Below are 21,690 nucleotides of genomic sequence, written 5' to 3'. Positions count from 1 at the left end.
CACCTATAATGATTACCTAATTTGCATAAATTAGTAAATTTCTGATATCTCAAAAAAAATCAGATTTTAATTAAACATATTGCCCAGGAAAAAATCAGACTACAAACCAGGGATGTACAGTCAAATGTATTCCTTTAGTTTTAATAAGATTTTTCTGAGTGTTATAAACTTTAATAGTGTAGATCACAAAACGGTACATTATATTACACACAAGACAACATACGGTAGTAATAGTGAAATACTTGAAGTTAATTTATTGCAACCTGCAAACCACAGCAACTAATGCTTGACTTCTCACAGAAACATAAAATACAAATAATTCACCCAGCTCAAAATTTCAGATATATATTTATATACAACAGTGACTCTACAATAAATTTTATGTGTAAACTATACTGTAACAATGCATAACAATGTCCCCCAAAAGAATGAAAGAAAATTTTAAACTATAATTATTATTACTCCTGTACATTTTTTAACAAAGAAAGCGCCTTCAACTGTGAAGAACAGATAAACAGGTATACCTGACTTGAAAAAAAGACATCTATTTCAGATAATGTATTTGTTGCACTTTTCACCTGAAATGTTCTGAAAAATGTTTATAATATTACATCATAAAATTTCCCCCCATACAAATTCACAAAAGGGAACTATTTTTTTTTTTATCACTGGAATGCATAAACTTAAAATGAATATTCCCCCACTGAAATAAGTCCATGTATATGTAATTTGACAGGCCAAAACATTTGTTTCTGGTCAGTTAGGAAGATATATACAATTTCATACTTTTTATCAGGGTTGTTAATGGAAAAATAAAAGCACACAACTTTTTTTTTTTTTTTTTTAAATATTTCAGGACCGGAAACATTTTTCTTTGGTTTTTACAAGGAGAAGCGTAGTTAAACTAGTTTTTTAATTATGTATAAAAAAAAAAAACAATCTTTCAATTCAAGATATATCACTGAATATTGCCTATGATTACTGATTTTCACAAAATTCAAGTATATTTCAGAATTATTAAATTGGACTTGCTGGACATCTTAACTTTTAACCATGATTTGCAATTCACATGCTGGTGTATTTTGGGAACAACTTTACTTCATTTTATCATCGAGCAATTGAGTAGAGCCTGCCCTCTTTGTGCAAGGCAAGCCAGCACCTTGCAAATGTTGGTCAAATCACATAATAAATAGACAGATGGAAAACAATGTTAGAAAGTTTGAAGTATTGTGATCCAAAACACACTCCAGTCGGGCAATTTATCTAAACTTTACCAGAAGATGATAGTTTGTTTTTTATTCTAGTACTGGTCTGATCAACAGTGTGGGTAAACACCTGCTATAATCACAAAACCACCAACGAAGGGTCAAATGGGTCTTCCACCACAAACGTTCCATTGCACAAAATGTGATTTACACCAAAGAGTAATGAAATAAATCATTTCAAGAGAAAGGGTCACACCTGCACATGCGCGGAAATTGAGCCCCAAATGACAATAACACACGCTAAAAGCGCAAAGACTCATGGGTAAATTTGTTTGTAAACGACGACACATCATGACTGCTTGCCACATGTGCAGGTGACAAGTCCTTCGCTTTAAATAAAGTTGATATTCCATACACCTCTGGGATTAACCTTATACACAATTTAGTTTTTTTAAGGTATTTAATTAACATACCCCGAGATTTGAACTTGATTGCAAAATTTCAAAACATAATTAGAATAACTAACAGAGCACCATACTTTACTCATTAACCACTCCCTCTCTCTTCCCTCCCCCAAGCCTGCAACTGTAACAGAATTTCTGATAAAACCATGTGCATGTAGGTACTAAAAAAAATGCCCTTACAATTCAGCAAATCAGATTTCACACACAGTGCAAGCTTAATTCTGTTTACCCTCCTTTACAAACAAACAACGCATGATAGATAATAGCAGGCATCCGCCCTGGCAAACTGGTAGAACTTAAAAATAAAATTTACATAAAACCCTTCCGTCGTTTAAGTTAAAATATTTTTTTTTTTTTTAAAAAGATTGCATCTGTGTTATCAAATGAATCAAATCAAATAAAATAAATCTGCCAAGAAAATCTATTTAAACCCTTCTCTTTCGTATATGCTTTCAATAGCTTGATAAACATTGTCCACTGTGAGAGAAGGCCGAGCCAACTCGACATCGTAGGAATAGTCCCGATGTCCGTGATCTACGCCCACCATGTGTTTGTGGCGTGTTTCGCAATAAACACCGGTACACACAAGCACCGATTCCATGGTCTCAGCACACTTCTCCAGTAGGTGATCCGCCGGTACTTCACCTGGGTGATGAGTGGCAAGTGATGTTGTAACTGTTGTCGGTTTCTTGCCCTGTGATGCTGTCAGTTTGGTCTTCAATCCTGTTTTGAGGACATTGATTGGTTTACTAGCCAGGTAGCGGTTGTATAAATTAGCACCATAAATATCTGTCATTGGGTTATCTCTGAAACATAACGATATAAAGCCAGTTAAAAAAATAATCCTCACATTATTAACAGATATTCAAATATGCACCCATGTATACACTAACAAGCAAGTGCATGTAATCAATGCAAATAATTTTGCTTTTTACAATAGCAAGTTGAAGACTCACCCAATTGCATACAGTGTTCTGGGAGTACTTTCAAGCCCCATGGAGCTAGCTATCTGGGTGGCGACGTGTTCAGCATGATGGTAGGTGATCTCGCTAGGTTTGCCAGTTATAACAGTGTATTTCAGCGGCCGACCTGTAATTTTCTATAATAAAATATACAAAAGTTGTTACAAATACCACTTTTTTGTTTCTTCTTGTACTTCAAGACAATTTTCTCAACATTATTTTATTCAATATGTAATGAAGGGAAAAACGGTCAATATCAACAATGTCACTAAAGCCACAGTCCCTCTGGGACTGTGCTCAAGCAGGCATTATCTAGGTCTTACCTGATAGAGGCTTTCAAGGCAGAGTAGGAATGAGCCATGTCCAAGTCTGTTTGGAATAAAACTTCAATAATCAAATGTTGAAACAAGACAATCATAGGACTCCAACAAAAAATTTCAATAATACTCATCATATTTTTTCTAAAAATAACATGCAATTCACAAGGGATGTGTATATATGGCAGGGCCAGAACTTGGGTATTTTAAGGGTCCAAATTTCATAATAATGAAATAAAATAAAAATTAGGATAAAATGCCTGAAATTGACTTAAAAGTACTTATAGCTCTGATGTGGTCAAAATTTGCTCCATTTTAAGAGCATGTATAAAAATGAGCTAAGTAATGGTCAAAATAAGACATTTTATATATGTGCACTTCTATTAAAGAAATTTTACCATAATCATAATATTTCAAGAGGATTTAGAATGATCACAAATCAAATTTATGGTTAACTAGCAATAACTAGCAAAATGTTAATAAAATGAGGTTCAATGAAATATTCTGGTAATTTTATTTTCAAAACTATTGGTAGCTTTATATGAAAAACATACAAAAGACATACAATTTTTTGTTTCCAGTTCATCAAATTGAAAATTTGAATAAAGCATTGTCTACCTACCTGGGCATGGGTGCTTCAGCCATCCATAGGAGATCCATGTTGCAAGCTAAGATAGGTAAATGTGGATAAGGTATAATACTAGGAGATGTAGAGGGCTGACCGTTAGTTAATAAACAGTCTAATATCAGTTGTAGACTTGTTTCCCACCTCACAGGTTCACCAAATAGTACCAATGCATCAACCTTTGGAAAATAAGGCTCAAATGCACAGGGCTATAACAGTAAAAAAAAATCCATTACATGTTACAATATACCGTAGAATACTTTATTTTCGCTTGGAATTTATTTTCGCTATTTTCACTGAAGGGATGATTCCGTGAAAATAAAATCCAGCGAATATACTTTTTTTCCTATATTTCACATTAAACTCATCAAAAATCAGTGAAAATAAATTCTACACAAAACGCCCAAAAAGCCTTTTCAGCGAAAATTAATTCCAGTGAAAATAAAGTATTGCTTATGCATACATTTGCACATTAGTTTAGCATGGAAAATAACACACAAGTGCAGGTACAAGGAATGAACATCACTTTCCCAAAGCTAGACACAAAGAGTACAACTGTAGTAATGCATCGGTAGTCCAGGACAAGTTAAATAGCCATTTAGAGAACTGAAGAGTGACTCACAGCTTGCCTCAATGAAGATACTAAGAGAGAAGTTGAAGATGCTTACCGGTGATTTCCTTCTTTTGTGGTCCACCATATCGAGAAGTGGAAAATGTGCGCGGAACTGATCAACTGTTGTAATATTTGAAAAACCTAAGCTGTGGCAATATATTAAGGTAAATATCAAAGAATATTTCCAGCCAGACTGATGATTATCACATCTCACTGTTGTTATGCATGCTATGATTGGTTGAGATTGTCACATGACATTTGATAAAAATGAATATTACATGGTATATTGCCCGCCAAGTGGATATTATATGATATATCACAAGAACAACGTCACAGAAACTACTGCACAGCGTTACTGCGTATAACAAATTGTTGTTCGCTGTGCTGCCCTGGCTGCTGTTGCTTTCAGGGTTGCTTTAAAGATTTTGAAGAAATTTTAGCCATCTGAAATAGACAGCAAATATGCCAAAATGGATATTAAGTAAGATACTCAGCTTTTTAAGCAAATATGTACAATGAAGTCGCCACTGAAACGTCACATCAACTGAAAGTAACATTTACTGTGTGTATTTCACAGTTTTTTTCAGCAAACAATGTATGTATGGCAATGTATAGCTCAGGCTGTTAGTCATAACCATAATATTGATGCCTTTGGTTCCCTTGGGATGGCAACAAATTGTGATATTACTTTCACAACATGTGTTACAGTGGCCCCTCGCTAAGTCGCGGGTGTTGGGATCCAAGCAAAAACCGCGACTTATCGAGGGCCGCGACTTACCGAGGGACGTCGTGAAAGAGGAAAGTCGTGCATTGAAAAACATATAAAAAGCACATATAAACCCTCGGTTTAGTTAATTGATGTATCATCACATGTGTCAGGCAGTATTCAAATAAAGTCATGATTATGTTTGCTGTAAACATTGCGTTGATTATTTTGTTTGTGTCTGATATTATGTGGGCCGCTTGCTGTTGCTTGCGACTGCGACTTCGACAGTAACAGCTTCCAAAATAAACCAGTTTCATCGCAATTATAAACATGTTCGTCAAAATAACCACCTTCATAGATAATTTCTCTCAGTTTTTCGGGAAAAGTTCCGACAGCGTCAATGTTCCCAGATCGAGCTTCGCCTTGGATTGAGACTGCGTGTGTCGATAGCGTGTCTTCTTTGCCATCGCAAGAACCACCCTGAACTGGCCTTAAATTCAAAGTCGTCATATCTGAGTTGTATGCTTTGCATTGGGTGATGGGACCAGATAGTGGAGTTCCGGCAGACCGTTCTTAAAGAAACGTAAACAGCTTTATCGGTGTCATCATTGTCGGACACTTTCGCTTGTTTTTCTGTTCAGTCCCGCCTCTTGGTCAACTTTGAAAACAAATTTACTTTTCATTTTTTACCCACCCACGAATAGTGGGCTCAACCACGTGCAACCCTTAACTTGGTTTGACACGGTCGATCGCCGTGAGTTTATGGCGTATGAACAGGCTGTATAGCTTTCGCTTTGACATGCTGCTCAATTGAGAAATAGAGATCAGAATTCTATGAATTCAACTCATTGTAGCGAGTTTTTGTAGAGGTATACCAAAATGAGACCGGCCAAGAAGTACGTACGGTCACTACTCGACACCCCTGTTGACACCTTGAGTAAGGCCACTGTTGCTCATTGCGTCTCAGCAATTGACGGACAGTGGGTGTTAAGTTGTCTCTTTAACGGTTAGTTAAAAACACTATGCCACGAAACATTTGTCTTTGTACTTCAAAATTGCTGTCAAAACACAATAGAAATTTTGGGAGCCATCCAAGTACTCGCGACTTAGCCGAATCGCGACTTACCGAGGCGCGACTTAGCGAGGGGCCACTGTATTTAAATGTACAATGACTGTGGCAGTCGTCTATCTTCTTTGATCAACTTGCGTTTGTAGGCTCTAAAGCGGTTATGGAAATGGCTGCTAGTCGGCCATAATCCTCCCAGTTTCATGAGTGTAATAACAAATCAAAATTAAATAAAATGTACACCTGTCATTTTATTTATTCAAGTATACACCCCAGGTATGTACGTCTAATAAGACAATATCACGCAGCCATTGTAACATGGAGCTTTCAAATTGCATTGTGTACATATAAACAACCAATATAATTTAAACAAGTTGTGCAAGACACATTGGACCTGTATTGAACACAACATGATGTGAAGCGATGCGACGCGATAACTGTGGCGTTCTAATGCTGTAAAGAAAGTAACTGCTTTGAAGATGACGTTTCGCATGTACTTGCATGTATTTAAAAGGATACAATTTACCAATATCTTTGACCGGGCCCTGCCCAGACACAAGTACATGTTTATCCTGGAACTGCTGAAACATCTTCAATGGACTATGAGACATGATAACTTGTTCTGCAGAAATCTATAAGAACAAATGTAGAGAAATCAAGAATTAATGTTCTGCAAATATGAGGGTATGAGAGCAAATAGACCATTTTTTGTTCACTGCAAGATATCATTTTATGTGTGAAGTTGAATGTAAATGCAGGACATAGCGTCATAATGGTGTCAAAACATGCAAGATTTAACAAACAGTAATCAATTTTTTTTTTTTAATGAAGTAAGGGTATTGCAATGCCATGTTCCTCTCTGAAAGATAGACAATTTAACTTTGAAGTATTAAAAAAAAATACTGAAGTTCATAATCGCTTGACTTTTGCAGTGTGTTTGTCTTTCAAGCATTACGCGTGATCTCACAGTACGCGTGATCTCACAGTGCACAGGAAATCACCTATAGAAATTAAACACTATGATAATGACTATCATATTAGAGGCACATCTTGAATAAAACCATTGAAATGCCTCTAAGTTACCTGATATGTAAGCACATGTCCTTACATACCCGGTAGATAAAATACATTATATGGTCCAACACAAAAATGTGACGATATCAAAGAAGTCTCTCTGAGTGTTTGGACTTTGGAGTTGAATGAATATTAGTTGTTTATTTAATATAACAGTTATTATATGATTGATTATAAAATATAGCATTTCCGTGTAAAAAAAAAATGAGTTAGAGGTTATGTTCTGCACAAACAAGGCCCTCCAACTTGTCTGAAAATGGAGCAGAGTTTTTAATCGCTTACTGTACAGATGTTGCCAGGATATTACTAATCAATATTCTGTTACTATTTTTATCCCGATTAATATAACCAAATAAAAAGTCACCAAGTGCAAGTGTTGAGGGGGTGTATAATGCGGCAATACTTTCAAATCCTCCAATTATTTTTGAAAAATAACAAGATACATTTTGCCTCAAAAATAATGAGACTCTTATCGATTACACTCAACAAAGTATATCACTTTTACCCATTGTTCAGTTTGTGATGATGAGTCTTTTTTTAATTTCTATTTTCATGCGACTTGTAATAAGTTACATTCATGTCACACAATTAGCAAATACACTTACTACACTGTTATGAAATTTTGTTGGAATGTCGAAAATCTCATATTATCGATATTGTCACAGTACAGGACAGCTTGACGTGCAAATACAATATCATGTATATCTACACTGGAATCATCATTGAATACTTCAAAATATTTGTAGCTTTTAGAAACCTCACATGTAGTGAGGTGTTTACCAGCAAATGTAAATTTTATTTTATTTTTAAATGTGAATTCATTGTCACAACAAGTTATACACTGAAAAACCATTGAAATCATGTCAAACAGCTTCATAATAACATATCAGACAATACCATGCACCAGCTGGAGGTTCACAAATTGTAATCATTTAACCCATGCCAACAGTTCTTTTTTGCTCCATACAAATAGATTACAGTAATCAAGACAAAATTTTGTGACTAACTTTTCACAAATATGGTAAATTTGAACTATTGATTGCTGCAATGAACACTAAAGTCTTGAGTTATGCCGCTAATAATATCTTGAGAATCAAATAAAGTTAAACAACATTTTGTTCAAAATCACAAAAATTATCGGTCAGTCCCAACTTTGTACAGCAGTCAAAATGATTAAAAGGCCTCATGCTGCAACTTTTTACATTCTTCACGTAAGAATGCATGTCAATAGATACACAAGACAAACATGAAAAACACAAAACAAGCAGCCTCTCGGCTGAGATATCTCCGCTGTTAGCAATGCACATTTCAATTAAAGAACAGTAGATATCATTAGAAAATGAACAATATGCATAGTATCAATGCTATGGGACTTGCTGTTTTCAAAAATATCATTTTTCACTATAAATGATTGTGGTTTTTAACAAGAAGTCGAAAATATCACTTTTTACCAAAAATTACAAAAATATTCATCAAAATTAGAGAATTGAAGATATCATCATGAAATAAACAAATTTGAGAGTGGTCCACATGTAGTACATATATATGTAATATCAAAGCAATTGGACTTCTGGTTTTTAACAAGAAGTCAAAAATATCACTTTTTACTAAAAATGACAAAAATATTCACCAAAATTAGAGAATTAAAGATATCATTAGAAAATGAACAAATCTCAGATAGGTCCACATGTAGTACCTATATATGTAATATCAAAGCAATTGGACTTGCGGTTTTTAACAAGAAGTCGAAAATATCACTTTTTACCAAAAATGACAAAAATATTCACCAAAATTAGAGAATTGAAGATATGATTACAAAATGAACAAATCTGGAAGAGGTTCACATGTAGTACCTATATATGTAATATCAAAGCAATTGGACTTGCGTTTTTTAACAAGAAGTCGAAAATATCACTTTTTACCAAAAATGACAAAAATATTCACCAAAATTTGAGAATTGAAGATATGATCATGAAATGAACAAATCTGAGAGAGGTCTACCCAAGGTACATATACATCAAGTATCAAAGCATTCAGGCTTGTAGTTTTCAAGAAGAAGTCGAAAAAGTAAAACATTGACACGGACGACGGACAATCACTCATATGATAAGCTCCGCTCGACAAAGTCGACAGCGGAGCTAAAAATAGTTCACCATGTAAAGTGAAAGGTGACAAAATCACATTGTTTCACAACAATCTAAATTTTACACGCATATCTAAAACTATTTTACATGATGTATAGACAAACAGACTCGCTTAGATTTTTTGTTGTTAGCGGAATAATAAACAAAAATTTACAATGGGACGCCATAATAAACTGATCAGGAAAACTCCCATCTTCATAGTTTTTATATTTCATGCAATTATACACTCAAGATCTGACTTTGTTTCGAATCCAAATCAATAAATGCGATTTGAAAACTGTTGTGTCTAGGTGATTCAGCTTGTTGGGATTCTAAGTGCTGTAGTCAAAATAAACAGCACTGGCAATTTTACAAGGGAGATGAACAGGAAGATAACAGTTTTCCAGATATACCATAGGAACTTTTCTTTTGAAGTTTACACCCAAACATGGCACCTCATTTTCATAGAAATATATAATTTGCATTTGTATTTTGTAACAATAAAAATAACAATGATCTTGATGTTTTCTCAAAGTTCAAGCATGGCTATTAAGTAGCTAAGCACAGTAAAACTTGACGATGAGCTTGACACTGATAGATATAGGGCAAGGCTGTTTCGTGTCAACACACAGCAGATGCACCTTGAGATACAAGATTACAAATTACATTTATCAGTGGCAGGTCAAATAAAGAGTATAGAAGATAATATTTGGTAATCGTAGTCCTAAATAACTATTAAAAATAGCTAGACGTTTCGACCATTGCTCGAAACGTCTAGCTATTTTTAATAGTTATTTAGGACTACGATTACCAAATGTTATCTTCTATATATCATATTTATCAGTCCGAGCAGCGTTTATTTATTTATAAACTACTATTACAAATAAAGAGTAGTTATATATAGGTATGTAGGTTGAATTTGGGTCAATGTGTAAACAAAAAATAATTCAAAATAAACTATTGTCAGGTCAGGTCAACACTGAATCACATGATGCAAATAAAAAAAGATATTGTTGGTCAGCAAATTTGAGGGAACCCATTCAAAGTACAGTGAATATGTACGCAACTAGAAATAAACATTTTTTTCAAAAGGAGATGCCAGTTTCAAATTAGATCGCAATCAAAATCAACTTTCATCAAGTTTGGACCTAATTCTTGACTTTCTAGTTACTGTCATAAGTAATATCGTATCATGAACTTGTGAAGTCTGCCAAAAAAAAAATGAGTCACAAACCTAGAGGGAGGTGCAACATTTGGCATTATATGCATTATCAGATAATATTATCTTTAATATATATCGATATTAGAATATAATAGATGTACTGTAATTTGCTTTAAATTTTTTTTCGCTTTACGAATGATTCAACAATAAATTACAATAACATCTAATGAATAAGCGAGAACATGATATTACCCCGGTAGATGGTTTTGTAAGTTGCACTTTTTTTTCTATAATCTGATGATAATTTTGATAATAAGCGATATAATTAACAATAATTAAATAATGAACAAGTCTTTAAATTATCAAGAAAGCAGGCCAGTTATTATTGTTATTTATTGATCGATTTTTAATTAAATTATCCAAAAATGATTTTTTGCAAACATGTATCTGATTCCTGAAAAAGGAAAGTTGCCAACAACTGTGCTGTTTACAATCTGGATGTCCTTGGAAGTACTGTAAAACAATTTATTTTCAATGGCATTTAATTTCACTATTTTGATGTTTTGAACAATTTCACTGGGTTTTATGTTCACAAAACTGACATAGAAACAACAAATTTTATTGTTATTTTAAATGTTCACATTGATTTAAATTTAGCAAATTTCACTTATTGGCAAAAATAGTGATTTTTAAACCTAGCAAATAATTAATGCATTTACAGTATTAGTACAAATATACAAGAGACAGCCTGCTACACTTACGCACAGCTGAGAATGTGGAATACAGCAAAACATCATATCAAAACAAACACCGAATACAATCACTAAACCCATGTACTGTATATTCATGTATACTGACACTAACAATATGCATCACCTTTGTATACCGGCCTATCTAAAGACACCACGCTATATTCATCCGGTAATTTGTCCATGGATTGAGAATTGTAAATGTGAATTGGCAAGGCTGATGAGAATACCCCCCCCCCCCCAGTAGTAGATTTACAAGTGTCAATGAGCATAGCATTGTTGCCTACAGTTGACTCAACACTAAGGTGTCATCTGTAAACCAGTAACCCCGAGATTGAATTTCTGATTTAAGTTATACAACAACAATAACCAAACTAATTGAAAGATATAGCAAGCAGTTCCATTGCTTGTGCACGTCACTGAACAGAGTTTAGTTTATGTACAGGGATTGCACAAGCTGTTTTGTGTGCCAAATAGACAATGTAAATAAGACCTCTTTCTGTACTAAAGTGGGGGTCACTCTAATAGTAGTTGTGTGTTCACGTTACACGAAGTACAGGCTAAGATTTAAGCTGATTTAGGCTTATCTAGCATATTTGCATTTCGACTAGATCCAATTGCGTCCATGTACAGGGAGGGCCAGTTGTTAGCACGGGCTAAGGGCTGCCATTAGTCGGTGACCTTTGGTAAGCCGCTATTTACGAACGAAAAATGGATGACACGCGCGAGGTTCTATTTCTGCTGCTGGCATGTTTCGTTCTAATTTTGAAGCGACGTGCACAGGAACGCAAGAGAAGACGGACCACTTATTTGGATGCACATAAACAGTATACAACGGGCGTAACAGAATACAGCGTTTTATTAATGCATGTCGTAGACAGCGAACCAAAGTTATTTTGTCTACGATTGGAGCTGCTGTACGCTCTACTACAGTGACCCAATTAGTGTGGAAGTAAGCGCACAGTAATGACTGGTGGAATAGAGTTGTTATACGAACATGGGACAATTTTCACACCCAAAGGTCGCCGCAGAGGGCGCTTAGCCCTGGGCTAAGCGTTCGCGCATACTTCATTAGCCCGTGCTAAGGTCTAGACCGCATCTTAAATTCGGATCAGATTTAATCCGTACTTAGCATTCCTTAGCCCGTGCTAAGCGTTCACGCACGTTTTCTTAGCACGGGCTAAGGAATTTGACCTCTTAGCCCGTGCTAAGGAGCTGTGCGTAAACGCAACTAGTGGGAAGAAGAATATGGGGTGAACGTAATCACTCATGTAAATAACAATCCATTGCATGGTTTGTTATATGCTTATTAATAATTCAATACATACCACATGACATTAAAATGACCATTCTGATGCACAATTATGTCATGAACTATCATGTCATCAGGCTCTACCTGATGTGGTTAATGAGGTGAGTATCATATTCTGATGTTGCACCTTGGCTAAAGCTGCACAGTGTGATTTACGATAGCAGTTGTGTAGCTAATGTCAACATCATGGTACATTCCCTCTAATTGCAAAGACCACGATTACACTTTGCATGTGAATACAGCTGTAGCGATTACACTTTGCATGTGAATACAACTGTAGCGATTACACTTTGTATGTGAATACAACTGTTGCGATTACACTTTGCATGTGAATACAACTGTAGCGATTACACTTTGCCTGTGAACACAACTGTAGCATTTACACTTACTTTGCATGTGAACACAACTGTAGCGATTACACTTTGCATGTGAACACAACTGTAGCATTTACACTTACTTTGCATGTGAACACAACTGTAGCGATTACACTTTGCATGTGAACACAACTGTAGCGTTTCACTTTGCATGTGAATACAACTGTAGCGATTATACTTTGCATGTGAATACAACTGTAGCGATTACACTTTGCCTGTGAACACAACTGTAGCATTTACACTTACTTTGCATGTGAACACAACTGTAGCGATTACAATTTGCATGTGAACACAACTGTAGCATTTACACTTACTTTGCATGTGAACACAACTGTAGCAATTACACTTTGCATGTGAACACAACTGTAGCGTTTACACTTTGCATGTGAACACAACTGTAGCGATTATACTTTGCCTGTGAACACAACTGTAGCGTTTATACTTTGCATGTGAATACAACTGTAGCGATTACACTTTGCCTGTGAACACAACTGTAGCGATTACAATTTGCATATGAATACTACTGTAGCGATTACACTTTCAATGAAAACAAACGTTTAATAATTATAAAGCTCATACCTGTACACCCAAATACGATGACAACTGTTGTGCTTTAACTTGACGAAGTGAATTTCCAGCATTTGTGACAAAAACTACAGGTACCCTGAATTTATTGTCAGCATCAATCAAAAAATCACGGAATGCTGCAACAGCTTCTGGTAACACCTTTCTTCCCCTTACAAGAACGCCATCAATGTCAAAGAGAATACCAAAGTTTGGTTGTGGTGCCAAACTTGTTGAATAGCTTTTTATGTGCTGAAAAAAAAAATTACGTCTTCAATTTTGGAACATTATGATTATTTATATACTGTAAAATAAATTTCACTGTTTTGTATGAAGTATATTTTTACTGGATTTTATTTCCACAGATTAATCCATTCAGCAAAAATAGCATGTAGTGGACACACAGAGCAAGTGTTTCACAAACTATCTTAGATGTAAACCAAGAGGGTTGTTAATTTTTCCTTTTTCTCTTTCAGTGTCCGACCTTGCAAGTTGTGAAAGACAACAAAAAAATAGCACATTCATGCTAAAACTCAAAGGATGTCAATAACCTTTTTTTTAACACACGTGACCAAGGACTTTCCGAAGGTCAAGACGACATTTGCAGTAACAAAGAGGGCAGATCACAAGGGCTTGGCGATCTAAGTATATACAGTAGTTGGCTCATGGAGCTAAAATAAAATATTTTCCTCCATGGTTGGTTGTTGTAGCCCCTGTCGGGTAGACGTAGTGTATGCCTCGTTTTCTTTTACTGTACAGTAGTCGAGTGCATAAAAAATCGAAGTACTAAAAAAGGAACTGTTTCACCAGCAGCCCCTAAATTCAGTCAGCCGGTAAAAATTAACTTTTATGCCCAGCGATACGAATGCTGGTTAAATCGACAATATTTCAACATCGAAAGACAGAAATGTAAATCTAGTCACAGTGCTTTCAGTCGGAGTTTATTTTCATTGATAATATCGATGGTCATTTGTCACTTTTTTATTTTACAAAGGGCAAATTAGCATACAATGAACTGGTACTCATAAAGCTCGTCAAGCGCCTAAACAATAACTGAGAACACTTTTCATTCGGTGATAAGAAACAATGAATTTTGAATATAGCGGAAATGATTTTACAGTCCAGAAATCATGTGCGTAAATGTCTACTACCGACAATTGAGAAAAATTCGATTGTGAAAAAAATGAGTTGGTAAACAGGATCAGCTGATGCTTTCTCTCTACGCGTACACAAATGCATAATTCACTGTAAGCCGGGTATTTCGTCATCAACTACAAAACGGTCTTCGCTACCCGGTTCACTCACCTTTCTCCATATATTTCCTCTTGTGACACATTGGTTTGAAAGACTGTGATTTGACCGTACTAGATGTAAACACTGGCGTAGTATTTTCTGACAGAGACAGGACGAAACGTTCGCCATGATCGGTATTGCGGCGAAATCGGCGTTCTAACAAAGCTGAAGCAGAACCGGTCGTTCGATTGAATATGGAATCAGGTGGGCGTGACCAATCAGCGAACGGAGTCGCTATCACGTGATGTTCTAAATTCTCTGTATGACGTCACAGGTGTCAAATAAGTCCATCCACACTGCACGTAAACATGCCCCCAATTCTGGGTTATCGTAGTGTTTACTGTAGACCGTTCTCCGACATGATAATCACACTACAAATACCGTGGACGCGTTTAACCTTTTCACATTAAAATATTGTCATTCTCATATCAGACCATGTATGCATCTATCAGGCAAACACGAGGGCACTACTAAATAAACTATGAGTATATTTAGAGGAAAGTCGTAGGCCTACTTTTTTTATTCTGGCCATGGACCTGCAAAGTATATTCATAGTTCTGGACAAAAAAATGGTATTCATACAACCTTAGTATTATTTTGAGCTAAATAAAAATATGCCAGTAAGTTTTTTTATAATACATATAATGCAGGCAGAAAAAATATCATTTCAAAAAAGTCAGACTATAAGTTGATACTCAGACAAGGAAAACACTTTCTACGTACTGTAAAATACTTTATTTTAGCTGGAATTAATCTTCGCTGAAACTTTTTGAGTGTTTTGTATGAAGTTTATTTTCACTGACAATTTTAATGTTCAATATAGGAAAATGGGTATATTTGCTGTAATTTATTTTTACTGAAACATTCCTCTAGCGAAAAATAATTCCAAGCGAAAATAAAGTATTCTACAGTAGTTGCTGATGCAATCATCCTAAGGTCTATGAAGCAATCAATCGACTCGCTCTCAAGTGAGGTGGACAGAAAAGCAGTTACTCCGTACTCCGTACCACGTGATCACATCGTCCCAAGTCATTTCCTTCCACGTGATCACATCGTTCCAAGTAATTTCGTATCACGTGATCACACCGTCCCTACAACAACTCACTAAGTGACTCACGGTCACTTCGTACATGATACTTCGCCCAAAGTCTCTTTATATAAAATAGAACACCAAGTCGATGATAGCATGTTTTGTTACTTTTAAGGCCCGATACCATTCAATATTATGTCTATTACAAGTTTTGCCTGATGACTTGTGATAAAAGAATAATGCAAGTTTCAAACTTATAACCGTCATTGGAGGTAATTAATCATGTATTCATGTTTAAGTACAGTTTTATTAACGAAATGTCTTTCAACACTTGTCTATGGAAATCGATGCTCACATTTTGAGCTCAAGTTATTGTTTGACATTTTGACGGTGAACAAAAAAAACATCCTCAAAACGTTGACTGACGCTGGAACGATTATAAATAATATACATAGTTTGATACGACATATTGTCATTGCTTAGCGCATACGCTCTAAAATATGCGCACACACATGCCAGTAAATTCTGTTGCCAAAACTGAGTCTGTTAACTATGTAATTTTACTACAATGGTATCTTTGTGCCCTTAAATTTTATTTGAGAAAAGTAAAGAATGTGTGACATTGCTAAATATAATATGCATATATGCAAATTATCTAATAATTGGACACATTAGCGTTTTTTTTTTTTGTTTTTTTTGTTTTTTTAATATTAGCCTTTTTAAGTTGGCAGATATAAAGCCCTGCTGTCTGGTAATCATTTTGCAGAATTTCAAACACAGTGTTCAATATGTCCTGACACAGTCTCCGTTGTTTACTGGGAAACAGAACTCAGAAATGAGTCAGCCATTTTGAATCAGAACTTGAAATAAATACATGTTAATATGTGTAAAGTTTGCTTTCAATCAATCCAGGTATGATAATGTCATTCAAAGTTATGGCTCTGGAACAGCACTCGCTACTACTATCTGCTCATCAGTCGGCCATTTTAATGTGTAACAAGCTCCCAGTATATTCAATGTATCAAGTCCGAACGATAGCTGTTCACGTGTGACCAAGATTTCGGAATGGCAAAGATGCTCGATTGTGACATTAAATTAAAATGTCTGCCTTCTCGAATTGGACTGTCATATAAATACGTGTTCATATGTGTGACATGATGTATGGTGTACGTATAAAGTTTGAAAGTGATTGGTCGAAGCATGTCAGAGACACAGCTCCTAAACAGCATTCGTTAAAACATAATAACTGTCAATCGACCATCTTTAGACCGATACGAACAACAAAATGACATACACGACTGAAATACCGTATGATACAAATGTATAATTTGTACTACTAATTTTAGTACAAAAATGGTTTGTATTTGGCCATCTTGCATCGAATCGTGAAACGGTCGATGGGCATATGTATACCAAGGTGCACGAGGCCTGTAAAAAGTCTGAATATGAAAGTTGGCCCATGCATGTCCGAGACACAGATGTACAGGGAACGAACGCAGACACACAAACAGATCGATCTAAGAGACCCTATTTTGGAATAGCATCTGAAAAGACAATAGCAGTCGATTTTCCGTTCACTGCAATCTCACGTATTGCGTGTTCTATTTTGTATTCAAGTCTACTGGTTCAATAACTGGCAACGTCTTTCTAGTTTACTGGTGAAAAAATCACTTTAGATTTAATGCCTTTTTATTTCATTGATGAAACCACTGGGATCACAATTCGTGACTGGTAAAGTTACCGTGAACTCAGTTCTGGATCCCTGATGAAACAACAGGAGATGCAATGCTAGTGCATTGCCATTACAGGTTGCGAAGTCTGAAATTCGTTCGGGAAAAAAGACAGTATTCACTGATTTATACTCAGGCAAAGAAAAACTCCTTAACATAGTTGCTGATGCAATCATCCTAAGGTCTATGATGCAATCAACCGACTCACTGTCCAGTGAGTTCCACATCAAAAAAGTGCTTACAATGGGTACAGTCAATTCGTAACAAAACCGTTACATACAAGGATACTTCGTATCACGTGGTCACTTCGTCCCAAATCATTTCTCACCACGTGTTCAGCTCGTGAAAACCCACGAACACGGTCACTTCGTCCAACGTCACGGTTTCTATGAAATGCCGATGATAGTATGCTCCCATTCAATGTTATACCTCCATCTGGTACTATATGATAAAACACAGCCCCTCTATAGTCTATAAAGGAACTGTGGATGAAAGAATGTAAAATTTCAGACTAGCAATATGACATGTATTTATTTTTAGTATTATGTTTTTAATACTGTAAAATGACTAATTTTCACTGGGTTTTAATTTCACTGATTTATCATTTCAGGCGTATTCAGTGGGTTTTAAATTCACGGTTTTGTCATTTAGATAAATTCTGTTGCCAAAACTGGGTCAGGTAAAGGGCGGTGGTCTTCGCGCCACGCAAAGAAAAACCCTTCAACATAGTGGCTGATGCAATCATTCTAAGGTGCATGATGCAATAAACCGACTCACTGTTCAGTGAGTTCCACATCGAAGCATAGTCTGGTTCCCTGCCCCATTTCAACGCTGAGGGCGGTTTTAGAAAAGGGTCAGGTACGGGGTATTACATCCAAGGCGGTTATTGGTAGTTACGTACGGAACATCTGATTCGTCACTGAGACAATTCAACATGGCGGCTTCCATGGACATGGAGTTTGTTATGAAAACAAAGATTGCTTTAGCACATGTAAACGCAAACAGTCATTCATGTTACACATATTTAAGACCAAAGCAAGTTGATTGTTTGAAGGCATCCACTGATAGTGATTGTATAGGCTTGTTGCCTACCGGTTATGGAAAATCACTGATTTTTGAGTGCCTTCCCTACATGTCAGCTTCACACAGTCCCAGGACAGTGATCTTGATCTCGCCATTGAATGCTATTATAGAAGAACAGTCTCGTAGACTCGGCGCAAGGTCAGTGCGGTTAAATCCGGAGTTTGACTGTAGTTTGTCCAGTTTCATTAGTTGTGAGTATTTGTATATACTGTCTCACCCAGAACACATAATGACCAAGAAACTCTTCGCCGTATTTCGTGGCGACATTTGGCAACACAAGGTATCTCATATTGTTGTTGACGAAGCACACTGTGTAGTACAATGGGGAAGTGATTTCCGTCCGGAATATCGAAATCTGAAAGACCTATGGCCACCGGTACGAAAAGAACACAGCAAGAAATATCATCACATCTTCTGCTTACCAATCCTGTTATTATCGCTGCCAGCATAGATAGACCAAACATAATGTTCCATGTGACAAAAAGACTTCCAAACAACAGAATTGAAGAGTCTTTTAAGGAGATCTTCAAACCACTTATTGATGAATTGCGCAGTAAACAGGAATGTTTTCCACAAACAATTGTTTACTCATCACTTAAATGGTGTGGATTTGCTCACGAATTGTCCTTAATGCCAACTTTTGACAGTGATATAGATGATATATCTGGTCTGGTGGCTCAATTCCATGCCTCATGCACTAACAAGGTAAATTTAAGTTATTTTGTTAACTATAAATACTAACTTGGATATGACTTCTACTGTTTAACGATTGTTTTCCATATTCTGTATGGTATGGTATGTTATTTTTGTTGTTGTATAGTAAATAACAAATTGGTCCTCTGATGGTTTTACCAATAAAAAAATAAAGTGAATATTTATTTGTTAATTGTTATATATATAAATCATTTGTTCCGGGTTTATAAGCAGCTTTGTCTATAACATTTAGGTAAACAATGTGGCTGTTGCCTCATCAAATGACACACTGAAAGATCAGACACGTGATAAGTGTGTGTTCTTTATCAAATTGGTGAATGCAGTTCACTTTACACTTAAGCCAAATTTGTATAAAAGATATAGCGACTGTGCCCCTTTAACTGTATTTGCTATATTAGATGTTTATCTCCAACACAAGAACAGATAAGCCATCAAAATTTGTTGTATACTGTTCTGTATATTAATAATTTGTGCATTTTTTTTACTATAAATGCACCTCTGTCATTTAACTATCATATGATATTCTGTTACATTACCTTTGCCACAACAATTAACTTGAGCCATTTGGCTATTTCATATCAACTTGCATATTGACAATTTATATATCATACTTTTATCATTAAGCAGATGAAGAAAGAGGTGATCGATGGCATGCAGACCATGAATTGTGGTATCAGATTGTTATTTGCAACTGAGGCATATGGGATGGGTGCAGATCCAAAACAAGTCAGGCGAATTATCCATGCTGGTGTACCAAGAACAATGGAAAGTATGTTAAAATGCATGTAGTTCAGTCTAAATGTAGTAATGCAATGTTACGCACAAAATTCATGAATTTTCAGAGCGCATTGTACATATTTGACATACAATGTGTAAAACCAAGTTCCTTTATTGTGTGCATGATCTTATTATTATACTGCTTGTAAGTGTTGCCAACATTTTGAATGTTTTATTTGTTTTGATTATTTAATGACCACAAGCAATTGGTTGGTTCAAGAGAATCTGAAGTCCCAATAATCCTGTAATCCTGTCATGAGTGTAGTTATTGGATGACGATGATGGCTAGGAAAGTTATTTTATGATGAAATGCCACAGGTTACATCATAGAATGGATATAACAATTGATGTCAGTCACCCAAGAGAACTCATGAAAATACGCATTTGCTCAATATGAGAAGTGCATCTTCAATAGAAGTGTACAATAAACTAAACTTTTCCTGTACTGTATAGAGATATATTACCATGTCATTTACCTATGCATATGCTCTAGTAATACAGCAAATACAGTCCAGTACCATATTGCACTATTTTTGTAACTTGTAGTAAAGCTACTTAAATGTTAAATACAATTCTCATTTGTTCATTAGCATACATTCAGGAAGTTGACAGATGTGGGAGAGATGGGGAAGAATCTGAGGCTATTTTGTACTACAACGCATCTGACAAAGCACACAATGTGAAAGGCATGACTGAGGAAATGAGGAAATACTGTACAACAGATGAATGTCGTAGAGTGTCACTAGCCTCACATTTTGGTCAGGAATTTCCCAAGGACTAAATCATTAAACATCAGTGCTGTGACAATTGCAAGCTATTGTGTGACTGTACCATCTGTGATTCTCAGTTTCATTATCATCAGGCTGTACATCAGATCCTATTGTTGCGGGCTGTTAGCAGCCAGCTGAAACTGATAGCCATCAGGAGCAGAATCTGATGTACAGTCAGATGCTGATGAAAGTGATTTTGATGATCACAAAGCACAGGTAATATGTGATGTGTTATTACAGTATTTTGAAGCTGAAAATAACATCTGTAATGCACCTTCTCCTTCAGTTGTCACAGGATGGACACCATCTTTAGCGGAGAAGATATCTTCAAAATATACAAGATACTCCAATCGCAAGTTTTTGATTTCTGATTTTTATTTGGAGGATCAATATGTTGATAATATAATTTCTCTTATTTTGCAAGTGTAGAAAGAGGAGAATCTTTATAGTTATGTACCTCAAATTTTCACTGGAAACTGAGGGGAAATGTTATTTGCTCATGTGTTTGCTTCCAGTTGAAAGCATACAAATTAATATATATGTATATATGGGTGCTTCAAGACATGCATATTCAAAACAATAGTGAGACATTTTGTTAGAGCAGGGTTTCATGCTGTAAAAATAAGGATAAATTCTGAAAGTTGATCACTTTGTTGGATGTGTTGATGGAGTACTGTTACGTATATTCAATAAAGTGACCAAAGACTAATTTATCCTTAATATGGCAACTCACTTATTGTTAGCATGTAGTGATACTCTATATATTGTCAATGTATATACTGATTGGGAGCTCAAACAATGGCATACAATACATTGATAAAACAATACTGTTTTCAACTGGATGTCCAATACTCTTTGACAATGATTTCTAGTTCATGAAAAAAAATGTGTGTTTGTATGATACATTTTATCACACACATCAATTAAGCGCTGTGCCTTAGTGTTCATAATCCCCCTCAGTTTTCAGTGATACACCT

General features: G+C 35.6%; 1 protein-coding gene and 1 pseudogene across 1 annotated transcript; one reads left to right on the top strand and one right to left on the bottom strand.

The window, feature by feature from the left end:
• Positions 1–228: 228 nt before the first annotated feature.
• On the bottom strand, positions 229–14,813 carry LOC100366580 (haloacid dehalogenase-like hydrolase domain-containing 5). Its single transcript, XM_085496954.1, has 8 exons — positions 14,622–14,813; positions 13,332–13,568; positions 6,478–6,590; positions 4,242–4,332; positions 3,571–3,782; positions 2,955–3,000; positions 2,626–2,768; positions 229–2,475 (listed from the first exon to the last, which is right to left on the bottom strand). The coding sequence occupies exons 1-8, from the start codon at positions 14,736–14,738 to the stop codon at positions 2,091–2,093; spliced, it is 1,344 nt and encodes a 447-aa protein (XP_085353080.1). The 5' UTR covers positions 14,739–14,813; the 3' UTR covers positions 229–2,090.
• Positions 14,814–18,225: 3,412 nt separating this feature from the next.
• On the top strand, positions 18,226–20,973 carry LOC146747582 (uncharacterized; annotated as a pseudogene).
• The last annotated feature ends 717 nt before the right edge of the window (positions 20,974–21,690 follow it).

The sequence above is a fragment of the Saccoglossus kowalevskii genome, chromosome 3 (genome assembly GCF_978046115.1).
Source record: "Saccoglossus kowalevskii chromosome 3, keSacKowa6.1, whole genome shotgun sequence".
Lineage (NCBI taxonomy): Eukaryota > Metazoa > Hemichordata > Enteropneusta > Harrimaniidae > Saccoglossus > Saccoglossus kowalevskii.
The sequence above is the reverse complement of the archived record's forward strand: the minus strand, read 5'-3'. Positions and strand labels throughout refer to the sequence as shown.

Bases quoted from the DNA above. Each gene is read 5' to 3' on its own strand.
- LOC100366580 (XM_085496954.1), bottom strand. From the start codon at position 14,738: ATGGCGAACGTTTCGTCCTGTCTCTGTCAGAAAATACTACGCCAGTGT. The intron at 13,569-14,621 runs GTGAGTGAACCG...TTTTTTTTTCAG, and splicing joins GAGGAAATATATGGAGAAAG to CACATAAAAAGCTATTCAAC. The intron at 6,591-13,331 runs GTATGAGCTTTA...TTGTTCTTATAG, and splicing joins CATCGTATTTGGGTGTACAG to ATTTCTGCAGAACAAGTTAT.